Source organism: Pimephales promelas, chromosome 25 (genome assembly GCF_988280905.1).
Source record: "Pimephales promelas chromosome 25, fPimPro1.hap1.1, whole genome shotgun sequence".
In the NCBI taxonomy this organism is placed as follows: domain Eukaryota; kingdom Metazoa; phylum Chordata; class Actinopteri; order Cypriniformes; family Leuciscidae; genus Pimephales; species Pimephales promelas.
The window spans coordinates 10,198,822-10,212,256 of NC_142793.1; the positions used below are offsets into that span (position 1 = coordinate 10,198,822).

The 13,435-nt window shown below is 48.3% G+C and overlaps 1 protein-coding gene across 19 annotated transcripts in view; it reads right to left on the reverse strand.

The window, feature by feature from the left end:
* The window catches only part of ptprjb.1 (protein tyrosine phosphatase receptor type Jb, tandem duplicate 1), an 88,059-nt gene that overhangs the window by 41,050 nt on the left and 33,574 nt on the right, over window positions 1-13,435 (reverse strand). For 18 of the 19 annotated variants that reach the window (XM_089127765.1, XM_089127762.1, XM_089127770.1 and 15 more), the window contains 3 exons: window positions 11,088-11,159; window positions 10,727-10,783; window positions 7,947-8,018 (listed from right to left, as the gene is read on the reverse strand). In XM_089127765.1, the coding sequence (XP_088983891.1) occupies window positions 7,947-8,018; window positions 10,727-10,783; window positions 11,088-11,159 (201 nt within the window). The remainder of the gene's footprint in view (window positions 1-7,946; window positions 8,019-10,726; window positions 10,784-11,087; window positions 11,160-13,435) is intronic. The other variant, XM_089127772.1, reaches the window with a different exon arrangement.

The following is a 13,435-nucleotide window of genomic DNA, read 5'->3' on the forward strand; positions in this document are numbered from 1 at the left end:
GCCTTCCTGGTTATGAGCTCCCACACATTGTGGTCGCCAGGTTACAGGCTTCACCAGGCCTTCCTGGTTATGAGCTCCCACATACTGTGGTCGCCAGGTTACAGGCCTCACCAGGCCTTCCTGGTTATGAGCACCCACACATTTTGGTCACTAGGTTACAGGCCTCAAAGGGGCCTTCCTGGTTATGAGTTCCCACATACTGTGGTAGTCAGGTTAAAGGCCTCACCAGGCCTTCCTGGTTATGAGCTCCCACACATTGTGGTCGCCAGGTTACAGGCTTCACCAGGCCTTCCTGGTTATGAGCTCCCACATACTTTGGTCGCCAGGTTACAGGCCTCACCAGGCCTTCCTGGGTATGAGCTCCCACACATTGTGGTCGCTAGGTTACAGGCCTCAAAGGGGCCTTCCTGGTTATGAGTTCCCACATACTGTGGTAGTCAGTTTACAGGCCTCACCCAGCCTTCCTGAATGTGGGCTCCCACATGCTGCAGTAGCCAGACTACAGCCTCACCACCTTTCCTGAGCACTTTTGCTCCCACTCTGTGGTCACCAGGCTTCAGGCTTCATTGGCCTTCCTGGTTGTGAGTTGTCACATGTCAGGTTGCAGGCTTTACCAGGCCTTCCTGAATGTGAAACCCCCACTTACTGTGGTCGCTAAGGTGTAGTTGTGAGTCTTCACATGTCAGGCTGCAGGCCTCAGCGGCCTTCCTGAATGTGAGCTCCCCACGCATTGGGACTATCGGGTGTTAGGCCTTGTCAGGCCTTCCTGATTATGGGTTCCCACATGTTGTGGCTGCCAGGTTACAGGCCTCAAGTTCGGCCTTCCTGAATTCAGAGTGTAGTACACAAACCCATACTTCACCTATTATTGTGGTAAATCACATGACGGGATGTCTTGTGTGCTTTCTAAAATCCTTTTCTTATGGTAAGGGTCACGCACGGTATGCTTCGGTCCCTTCTTATGTGGCTCAGACCCCGGTCTTCCCTTGGGTCCCACTTTAAGAGGTCCTGTCACTTAAGTAGGCTACAGGGATGCCCTTCTCTGGCTAACTTCTGGAAGAAGTAGCTTCCACTTGGTGGAGTAAGCTCCCACAGGTTGTGGTCACCAGGCTGGGTCTCACTGACCTTCCTGAGTACGAGCTCCCACCCGATGTGGTCGCCAGGTTACGGGCCTTACCAGGCCTTCCTGGTCATGAGCTCCCACACACTGTGGTCGCCAGGTTACAGGCCTCAACAAGCCTTCCTGGTTATGAGCTCCCACATATTGTGGTTGCTGGGTTACAGGCATCACCAGGCCTTCCTGTGATGAAAATCAATTTCTTATGGTGAGGGTCATGCGCGGTATGCTTCGGTCCCTTCTTATGTGGCTCAGACCCCGGTCTTTCCTCAAGTCCCACTTTAAGAGTTCTTAAGAGCTAACTTCTGGAAGTAGCTCCCACTTGGTGTGGTGTTTACATGTACAGGCCTTATCAGGTCTTCCTGAAAGCTCCCACAGGTTGTGGTCACCAGGTTAGGTCTTACTGACCTTCCGGATTACGAGCTCGCACCCGATTTGGGCGCTAGGTCATAGGCCTTACCAGGCCTCCCTGGGTATGAGCTCCCACATACTGTGGTAGCAAGGTTACGAACTCCCACATACTGTGGTCGCCAGGTTACAGGCCTCACCAGGCCTTCCTGAATTCAGAATGAAGTACACAAACCCATACTTCACCTATTATTGTGGTAAGTCACCCGACGAGATGTCTTGTGCACTTCTTAAAATCCATTTCTTATGGTGAGGGTCACGCATGGTATGCTTCGGTCCCTTGTTATGTGGTTCAGACCCTGGTCTTTCCTCGGGTCCCACTTTAAGAGTTCTTAAGAGCTAACTTTTGGAAGTAGCTCCCACTTGTTGTGGTTTTTCAGGTACACCAGGCTGGGTCTCACTGACCTTCCTGAGTACGAGCTCCCACCTGATGTGGTCGCCAGGTTACAGGCCTCACCAGGCCTTCCTGAATTCAGAGTGAAGTACACAAACCCATACTTCACCTATTATTGTGGTAAGTCACCCGACGAGATGTCTTGTGCACTTCTTAAAATCCATTTCTTATGATGAGGGTCACTCGTGGAATGCTTCGGTCCCTTCTTATGTGGTTCAGACCCTGGTCTTTCCTCGGGTCCCACTTTAAGAGTTCTTAAGAGCTAACGTTTGGAAGTAGCTCCCACTTGGTGTGGTTTTTCAGGTACACCAGGCTGGGTCTCACTGACCTTCCTGAGTACGAGCAACCACCTGATGTGGTCGCCAGGTTACAGGCCTTACCAGGCCTTCCTGGTCACGAGCTCCCACACACTGTGGTCGCCAGGTTACAGGCCTCACTAGGCCTTCCTGCTTATGAGCTCCCACATACTGTGGTCGCCAGGTTACGAGCTCCCGCATACTGTGGTCGCCAGGTTACAGGCCTTACCAGGCCTTCCTGGCCATGAGCTCCCACACACTGTGGTCGCCAGGTTACAGGCCTCAACAGGCCTTCCTGAATTCAGAGTGAAGTACACAAACCCATACTTCACCTATTATTGTGGTAAGTCACCTGACGAGATGTCTTGTGCACTTTTTAAAATCCATTTCTTATGGTGAGGGTCACGTACGGTATGCTTCGGTCCCTTCTTATGTGGTTCAGACTCCGGTTCTTCACTTTGGGTCCCACTCTAGATGTGTCTTTGTCGCAATACATTACGACAGGCACTTCCCTTGTTCAAGCTATCTGCCACAACTGGTGGTTTTAGGTCTCATTAGACCTTTTTCGAGGTAGCCCCACATTGTGGGTCTGTCAGGTTTCTAGCCTCTGGCTTTCCTAAAGGATGAGCTTCCACATGCTGTGGTCGTTGGGTTTCAGGCCGCACGATGTACGGCCTTCCTGACATGAGCCCTCATGTTTCAGAGCTCCCCACATCAGGTCTTAGGTCTCATTGACCTTCCTGATTTTGATCCCTCTCTTACTGAGCACTGAGTGGAAACTCGTGGATTGAGTGTACGATTCCCGTTGTTTTGAGGTTGAGTCAAACTCTCCGGAGGATCCCGTCTCTGTGATCCGAAACTCGATGGTTTCTGCCAGCTTCGCGGGCCTTCAGTTTTTGGATGCCTTTCCTAGGCAATTTCCAGAGGCTCAGTCTTGGACGGACAGGCTATGGCCAGACTGTGTGTCTTATTACAGATCACCAGGCCAGCCTGGGGGCATTTCAGGAGGAGTGTTCTCCTCAATAGTGACTGGCTGGAGGTCCCTTTGGCCCCTCTAGCCACACTCCCTAGAAGAGACCCCTTCTATTTTGAAGTTGTGGTCCTAAAGCCTTTGAGCTGGCCCAGATTTACCCACGTTATTACGTTCTGGTTTTTCTTGATTCATTAGCTTGTGCTATGACCGGTAGGGAGTGTTGTCACTGACAGCCCGATGTAACATAGGGTGAGTGGTTTCAGTGTTCCTTGGAATTACTGGTTCTGACAGTTGTCACTGCCTTTTCGGCATGCACTCCCCTCAGCTTGGCGGAGTGGGTATTTCGTTCCCCATTGCGTCATTCGACGTATTGTTGAGTTCCCTTCGAAAGGGAACGTCTCAGGTTACGACTGTAACCTATGTTCCCTGAGAAAAGGGAACGAGACAATACGTCTCGTTGCCATGCCTCGGGGCCTGCCTGCAACAGTCCCTTCAGACGATAGGATGTTGTCACGGTTTCAAGGCGCCCTTCTTATACATCCAGATTGACGCGCTCATCATTCAAGCTGATGATGCAAGGGCTGTCGCTGGTCAACCTGATTACTGTGAGTTGATATTTGATTTCAGACACCTGTCACGCCTGAGGCGTTCCCCCATTGCGTCATTCGACGTATTGTATCGTTACAGTCGTAACCTGAGACGTTTTTTCAACTGAAATGTCATAATTGTCTGTCTATATGAATTACATCTTTTAGGAGAAACTGTTAGACACAATTATCATAATACAACTTCGTTGGTAATAAAAAATTATAAAATACAGCTAATAGTTTACAGAAGAGTTCCAACAATGTGGATGCTCCGAGAATACCATCTCTGAAGAAGGTCTGTGTCATGGTTTAGTCGGTCCTACAGAGGCGGCTTGTAGCAAAGCATCTAGATGTTTACTTCACCTTATTGTCGAGACCATGGGGAGAGGCCCATTGGCAGTGGGGGAAGACCCACGGACATACGGGAAAGAACGGATGACAGCTCGGAAAGACGGCACGCAATAGTGTCAGGGTTAGCACCCCGAAGCACTGCACAAAAAGCTACGAGTTTCGAACAAAGAGAATACCCCCAGGCGGACCGAGGAGGGGGGAGGATAATCTGCCATCGGACGGATCAATGGTTAAAGACCCGGACAATGGAAAAAGGACTACGAGATTGGATGCAGAAAGACAGAAGGTCGAAGCCAAAAGAAGATGCGACATCTGCGGAGGGCTTTTCAAGAACGAGCGCGGTGTTAAAATCCACCAAGGCAAGTCTAAGTGCAAAGAGCAGAGTCAGCAACGCAGAGCACCCAAGCTTACGCAGAGTAACCTCTCTGAGTTTGTTAAGGGTGTTCATCAGTCGGTGGGGGAGGACCAGGGCCAGGAGGCAAACCACAGTGCCCCAGACCTCCCTGCTCAACCTACTCAGAGCACAGAGAGAGTCGGTGAACCTGAAAGTCCAAAAGACTTTGAGAGGAAACCACGCTTGAACTTACCACCAGCAACAGACTGCCGATGGGCCCAACTGGACGACGATTTAAATATCACCCTGGAAAACACTCTGAAAGGAGACGCAGTCAAGAAGATCAAGATCATGGTGGACATTGTGTACCAGGTGTGCCATGACACTTTTGGCGAAAAAGAACGCAAGACTCCAAGGCCACCAGCAGGGCCTAGCAGGAGACAGCGGCAGATCAAAGAACTTCGAGGAGAATTAAGGACACTTAAAAGAAGGTGGCGGGAAGCAAGTGATGAGGAAAGAGTTGCCCTGGATGAGATCAGCAGAGAAAAGCGGAAAAGGTTAATCCAGCTTCGGAGAGCTGAGACCATGCGGGAGAAGCAGAGGGAGAAGCGGCGAAAGAGGAAAGCCTTTTTCAACAACCCATTCCAATTCACATTGGACCTACTAGGAAAGCCGAAGGGTGGGACCCTGGCATGTACAAAGGAGGAAATAGAAGACAGTGTGGCGGGTGCACATGGAGACTCCTCCAGAAGTATCCCTCTGGGTGAATGCCCTTTCCAACTGCCGATTCTTTCACCACACACCCCCTTTAGCATGGCGGACTTTACCATGGATGAAGTAAGTGCAGTGGTGGGAAAAGCAAGAGCCGGATCAGCGCCAGGACCATCAGGAACCACCTACAAAATCTACAAATGCTGCCCACAGCTGCTGAAAAGGCTTTCAAAGCTCCTACGGACGCTGTGGAAGAAGAAGCTGGAACCCGGGCTCTGGACCCTCGCTGAAGGTTGCTTTGTGCCAAAAGAGCTAAATTCCACAAGACTTGAACAGTTCCGGGAGATTTCCCTACTGGACGTAGAGGGGAAAATATTCTGGTCTATCATCGCGAAAAGGCTAACAACATACCTGCTCGCCAACGAGTTTATTGACCCCAGCATCCAAAAAGGTGGAATACCGGGATATTCAGGCTGCCTAGAGCACACGGCAGCGATTAGCCAGCTGATTAATGAAGCCAGGAGTAACAACAACACTCTCTCCGTTGTGTGGCTGGATCTCGCCAAAGCCTACCCAAGTGTCCCGCACCAGCTGATTCGAAAGGCAATGGACTACTACCAAGTTCCTTCAGCGGTAGTCGAGCTCATAATGACACACATGGATGCGCTGCAGATGAGGTTCACCATAGGAAGCGTCACCACTAAATGGCAAAGGCTCGAGAAGGGCATCATGGCAGGATGCACGATTTCCGTGGCCCTGTTTATAGCGGCTATGAATCTGTTGTTGAAGGCAGGAGGAATGCAGTGCAGAGGCCCGAAAGCAGTCGATGGAACGAGACACCCTGCTTGTCGAGCTTTCATGGACGATGTGACAGTGATGACTCCATCTATTCAGGGGACACAATGGATCCTGAGTGCACTGGGAAAGATGGCAGCATGGTCACGCCTGCAGTTCAAACCAGAAAAGTCAAGGAGTCTCACTATCTTGAAGGGGAAGCTAACAGGAAACATTTTCAACATCCAAGGCTCGGATATCCCAACAATCCAAGATCAAAGGATCCGATGCCTTGGAAAGCAGTACGACAGCTCCCTAAAGGACAGTGGCAACCTCACTAATACCAAGGCCCAGCTGAACATCTGGCTCAAGGCAGTCGAGCACAGCCAACTGCTCGGGAGATTCAAAGTCTGGTGCTTCCAGTATGGCATCATACCCCGGCTAAAATGGCCCTTCCTACTCTACGACTTTCCCATGTCCCAGGTGGAAGGAATGGAAAGACTGTGCAGCAAGTACTTGCGGAAATGGTTGGGAGTCCCCCCATCATTCAGCGCAGTCAACCTGTATAGCAAGACTTGTAAACTTCCCTTGCCAGTCTCGTCGGTGGCCGAGGAGTTTAAAGCCACCAAAGCAAGGGCAGTCAGTACACTGCTCTCATCTAAAGATGGGAAAGTAAGGCACGCAAGTAAGACCATTAAATGTGGCAGAAAGTGGAAGCCTCAGCAAGCCGTAATGGAAGCAGAATCCTACTGGAAACACCAGGAAATCGTAGGCGTGGTATGCCAGGGACGCCTGGGCCTTGGACACTATAGTGAGAAGAGGTGGAGCCGGGCTGATACCAGAGCCAGGAGAGGTCTCGTGGTGCAAAGAGTCCGTGAGGCAGCAGAGGAGGAGCGTCAGGTGAAGGCGATTGGACTTGCTTCTCAGGGTCGATGGACGCAGTGGGACCAGGCACAGGAGCGACCATTGTCTTGGAAGGATCTGTGGCAAATCGACCAGGGGAAGTTAAGCTTTCTCTTGCGCTCAGTGGCTGACCTGCTGCCAACACCAAGCAATATAAAGATCTGGGGCGGAGGGGAAGACCCATCTTGCAACCAATGTGGAGCAGCTTCCTGTACGCTGAACCACATTCTGGCCGGGTGTCCAAGGGCATTGGCAGAGGGCCGTTACAGATGGAGGCACGACAAAGTCCTCGCGGAAATTGCCAAATGGGTGGAACAGCAGCGAGTCAAAGCCAACAACAAGCAGGCCTGCCCGCCCCAAGTCACAACCTTTGTGAGGGAAGGAGACAAGGCCCATAAGACCGGCATGGTGGCCAAGAACCCACCCTCCGCCTTGCAACGAGCCTCCGACTGGGAATTAAGAGTAGACCTGAAGAAGAAGCTTGTCTTCCCACAGGACGTGGCAGCGACTTCCCTCCGACCAGATATGGTTCTGCTATCCAGGAGCACGAAATCCATCATAGTTGCTGAGCTCACGGTGCCCTGGGAGGAAAGGCTAGCCACGTCACACCAACTAAAAAAAGCGAAGTACCAAGATCTGATTGACGAAGCCAATGTAAAGGGATGGCATGCAACCAGCTACCCCATTGAAGTCGGGTGCCGCGGGTTTCCAGCAAAATCGGTGCGCTACTTCCTCCAGAGGATGGGCCTGGAGTATAAACAGCTGAAGGAAGCTACCAGGGACATAGCCGAAGCAGCCGAGTCTAGCTCAAGATGGCTGTGGCTGAAAAGAGCCCACAGTTGGAGCCCTTCTGCAGGTGAAGGCTAGTCAGTCTTCACGGCCCCACTCAGGCGAGGTGTTGAGGTTAAGGGGCGAAACACCTGAGACCCTGAGACCCCTGCTGATGATGCAGAAGAGTTCCAACAATGTGGATGCTCCGAGAATACCATCTCTGAAGAAGGTCTGTGTCATGGTTTAGTCGGTCCTACAGAGGCGGCTTGTAGCAAAGCATCTAGATGTTTACTTCACCTTACACAGTTGTCCATGAAAAGTACTCACTTGTAGAAGGAGTAAGTGTAGGTGTCTCACTTGTAGAAGCAGTTGATGAAATGGTTGTAGTGACAGTGGATGCTGTGATATATGGACATATAGAGAAAAAAAATTACGAAATATTACTTAGAAGCCAACAATGACATATGTTCATATAATTATTTTATGTATTACAATCAAAGTATCGTTGTTAGAAGAATAACTTATATTCAATTATGAACATTTTAACTGGTAGTGGATCCACACCCTTCACTGGCTCTGCTCATTTGCCTGGTTTGCCTCATCTTTCCTGAGACACCAGCTCTGCCTCTGGCAATGCCTCATCCCTCCAGCCATTTGGCTCTACTTGCTACTCCGCCCCTTTGGCTTCTCCTTTGTCCTCACTCCAACTGCCTCCAGCTCTGTCTTCCGAGCCCTCATCTCCACCTCAGTCCTCTGACTCTTTGGTTCCGCCTTGGACCCCAGTGCCTGTGGTGCCAATTTGGTTCTTCATCCCTCCATCTGACCCTTGGTATCCAGCACACCTTACTCCACTTTGGTCTTCAGTTCCCACGGCTCCGCCCAGGTCAAAACTAGGGAGGGAACCGCCGTGGACCTTCAGCCCACCAGAATCATCAGCAGAAGTGGATTCACTGGTGTCGCAAGGAGTCTTCCCCATCTACTTGTCTGTGGTTCTTTCGTCCACAAGCCACTCCTTGGTTTCTCTCTCCACTGGTCCCTGCATGGACTTTTTTGCCTGGGTATCTTGGCCCACCTGGCCACCCCAGTAAGGATTATACCTCCCCCTCCCTCAGGGGTGTGGGGGAAGGGGGTTATGTCACGTCTAAGCTCAGTTAGTTTGTTCTCTTGGTTACCGAATGTGTTCAACTGTGTCTTGTTTAGTTTCTCATAATCATGTGCGTATTTTAAATCATGTGTTTGGTTCAGTTCATTGTCCTGTGTAGTTATTGTAATAATTTGTATTATTTAGCACATTAACACTAAAATGAGTTAACTACTAATCTAATTTTCATAATAACATGCTTACTCAATTGTCCATGATTAGAAAAATTACTCCCTATAAAAAGCTGATGTTTGAGACTCAGTTCTATTCCAGTTGGAATATTGGATTCGACGTTTCCTATTGTTCTCAAGCCCTTCCTCCTCCATTAATTCCTTTGTCCTTACTTGTTCCGCCCGGCTCCCTGGTTCCTTCATTTCTGCTGGTCCTGCCTAGCTCCTTTATCTCCACCGGTACTACACGGCTCTGTGGCTCGTTCGTCTTCGCTTGTCCTACCCAGCTCTCTGGTTCCACCCCCTCTGCAGCCTCAATTCAGTTTTCTGGCTTTGCCTCCTCTTCTGGCTTCATTGGCTTCTCTGGCTCAACCCCCTCCTCGAGCTTCGGCTGGGTCCGGCTGGCTCCATCCCTCCGACAACTCCTTTGTCCTCACTCTTACTGGCTCTGTCTTCTGAGCCTTCATCGCCACCTCACTCCTCTTACCGTCTGGTTTCCTTTAGACCCCTGTGCTTGGTATTGATTTGGTCTTTTATCCCTCCATCTGCACCTTGGTATCAAGCCCCCTAACTCCACTTTGGTCTTCAGTTCCCATGGCTCCGCCCTGGTGTAAAATGCAGAAGGCAACACTGCGGACCTTCAGCCATACAGCATTGTCAGGAGAAGTGGATTCACTGGTCTCACAAGCCCCTTTTAAACCAAAGCATTTTGAGAGCCGGTTCAGAGCCGGTGCCTGCCCGCGAACCAGTTCTTTGTGTTTCGACAGCCAAAGAACCGGTTCTCTGCCGGGAAAACTGGTTCCAAAGTCGCACCAACTCTTTGCTGGACTAGAACCGTTCTTTTACCACATCATGCTTACGTCGGGGGCTGTGGCGAGTTTAGATGCGTTCTAAACATCTTTTCTGACCATATTAAAGGATCGCAAAGCCAGGACAAAGTCCGCCTTTGTAATTGTTATGCTTGTAGTTCGTGCAAGCATTTCTAAGCGTTTTTTTTTTAAAAATTATAAGCAAAGAAGAAACAGTCACAATATAGAACAAATAAATGGAAAGAAAAAAGACACAAGACAGGGGTACACAACTTATCAGAAAAGATTACATATCAAATGAAAAGATTAAAAGACTTACATGTTTCAATTGTTTTTAAAGCCTTCTTGGTACACGAGTTAGGGATAATCCCAAAGTAATGTTGAACTTGCAAGTGTTTCTAGCTAAGACATATGGCGACGTACACAGTGACGTAACAACGTCGTTCCCTGGGCTCTTTAGTCAGTGGAAATACAAACAGGTTCTGAACAGCTTCGCAAGTTGAACCAACTCCGAACCAACTTTGAACCAGCACCAGTTCCGAACCAGTTCTTTTTTGGTAAAAAAGGGGTAACAGAGGCCTCCTCCTCCTACTGCTCCGTGGTTCCTTGATCCACCAGCCAAACCTTTTTTTTTTCTTTCCACCGGTCCCTCCATGGACTCTGGGTGTCTTGAACCTTCTTCCCACCTGAATGGATTATACGTTCCGTTCCAACCTCCTCAGGGGTGGGCAGGATGATGTTACATCTAAGCTCAGTTAGTTTGTTTCCTTGGTTAATCATTGTGTTCACCTGTGTCTTGTTTAGATTCTGATTATCCTGTGTCATTCTGGGTGCTTTTTAAGTCTTGTGAATTGTTCACTTCCTAGTCTAGTTTTGTTATTGTAATGATTATTAACAATTACCACATTAACACTAAAATGAACGAACTACTGAAATCATTTTTCTATTAACTTGTTTACTCAACTGTCCATAAATAAAAATACTCACATGATATAGTTGGTGGTGTTGAGTCAGTTGAAGTACTGCTTGTAGTGGCAGGGGGTGCTAAAATATTTAGATTTATGAATAGAAACATTATGCAAGTAATATTTGTTGACATACTTAAAATGACATCACTGCATTAAATTAAATTCTGTTTTGCAAAAACTTTTAATAAAAGATAATATGACCGCATCTGTAAACTGTGATAACAGAGTTTTTTCAACTGAAATGTCATAATTGTCTATCTATATGAATTACATCTTGTAGGAGAAACCGTTAGACACAATTATCAAAATACAACTTCATTGGTAATAAAAAATTACAAAATACAGGTAATAGTTTACAGTTGTCCATGAAAAGTACTCACTTGTAGAAGGAGTAAGTGTAGGTGTCTCACTTGTAGAAGCAGTTGATGAAATGGTTGTAGTGACAGTGGATGCTGTGATATATGGACATATAGAGAAAAAAAATTACGAAATATTACTTAGAAGATAACAATGACATATGTTCATACAATTATTTTATGTATTACAATCAAAGTATCGTTGTTAGAAGAATAACTTATATTCCATTATAAACATTTTAACTGGTAGTGGATCCACACCCTTCACTGGCTCTGCTCATTTGCACGGTTTGCCTCATCTTTCCTGAGACACCAGCTCTGCCTGTAGCAATGCCTTATCCCTCCAGCAATTTGGCTCTACTTGTTACTCCGCCCCTTTGGCTTCTCCTTTGTCCTCACTCCAACTGCCTCCAGCTCTGTCTTCCGAGCTCTCATCTCCACCTCAGTCCTCTGACTCTTCGGTTCCGCCTTGGACCCCAGTGCCTGCGGTGCCAATTTGGTTCTTCATCCCTCTATCTGACTCTTGGTATCCAGCACACCTTACTCCACTTTGGTGTTCAGTTCCCACGGCTCCACCCAGGTCAAAACTGGGGAGGGAACCGCCGTGGACCTTCAGCCCTCCAGAATCATCAGCAGAAGTGGATACACTGGTGTCGCAAGGAGTCTTCCCCATTTACTTGTCTGTGGTTCCTTCGTCCACAAGCCACTCCTTGGTTTCTCTCTCCACTGGTCCCTGCATGGACTTTTTTGCCTGGGTATCTTGGCCCACCTGGCCACCCCAGTATGGATTATACCTCCCCCTCCCTCAGGGGTGTGGGGGGAGGGGGAAGGGGGTTATGTTACGTCTAAGCTCATTTAGTTTGTTCTCTTGGTTACCGAATGTGTTCAACTGTGTCTTGTTTAGTTTCTCATTATCTTGTGCGTATTTTAAGTCATGTGTTTGGTTCAGTTCATTGTCCTGTGTAGTTATTGCAGTTATTGTAATAATTTGTATTATTTAGCACATTAACACTAAAATGAGTTTACTACTAATCTAATTTTCATAATAACATGCTTACTCAATTGTCCATAATTAGAAAAATTACTCCCTATAAAAAGCTGATGTTTGAGACTCAGTTCTATTCCAGTTGGAATATTGGACTCGCCGTTTCCTATTGTTCTCAAGCCCTTCCTCCTCCATTAATTCCTTTGTCCTTACTTGTTCCGCCCGGCTCCAAGGTTCCTTCATTTCTACTGGTCCCGCCTAGCTCCTTCGTCTCCACCGGTACTACATGGCTCTGTGGCTCGTTCATCTTCGTTTGTCCTACCCAGCTCTCTGGTTCCACCCCCTCTGCAGCCTCAATTCAGTTTTCTGGCTCTGCCTCCTCTTCTGGCTTCATTGGCTTCTCTGGCTCAACCCTCTCCTCGAGCTTCGGCTGGGTCCGGCTGGCTCCATCCCTCTGAAAACTCCTTTGTCCTCACTCTTACTGGCTCTGTCTTCTGAGCCTTCATCGCCACCTCACTCCTCTTACCGTCTGGTTCCCTTTAGACCCCTGTGCTTGGTATTGATTTGGTCTTTTATCCCTCCATCTGCACCTTGGTATCAAGCCCCCTAACTCCACTTTGGTCTTCAGTTCCAATGGCTCCGCCCTGGTGTAAAATGCAGAGGGCAACACTGTGGACCTTCAGCCATACAGCATTGTCAGGAGAAGTGGATTCACTGGTCTCACAAGCCCCTTTTCCACCAAAGCATTTTGAGAGCCGGTTCGGAGAAGGTGCCTGCCCGCGAACCGGTTCTTTGTGTTTCGACAGCCAAAGAACCGGTTCTCGGCCGGGAAAACTGGTTCTAAAGTGGCACCAACTCTTTGCTGGACTAGAACCATTCTTTTACCACGTCATGCTTACGTCGGGGGCTGGGGCGAGTTTAGATGCGTTCTAAACATCTTTTCTGACCATATTAAAGGATCGCAAAGCCAGGACAAAGTCCGCCTTTGTAATTGTTATGCTTGAAGTTGGTGCAAGCATTTCTAAGCGTTTTTTTTTTTTTTTGAAAACATTATAAGCAAAGAAGAAACAGTCACAATATAGAACAAATAAACGGAAAGAAAAAAAGACACAAGACAGGGGTACACAACTTATCAGAAAAATTACATATCAAATGAAAAGATTAAAAGACTTACATGTTTCAATTGTTTTTAAAGCCTTCTTGGTACACGAGTTAGGGATAATCCCAAAGTAATGTTGTACTTGCAAGTGTTTCTAGCTAAGACGTATGGCGACGTACACAGTGACGTAACAACGTCGTTCCCTGGGCGCTTTAGTCAGTGGAAATACAAACAGGTTCTGAACGGGTTCGCAAGTTGAACCAACTCCGAACCAACTTTGAACCAGCA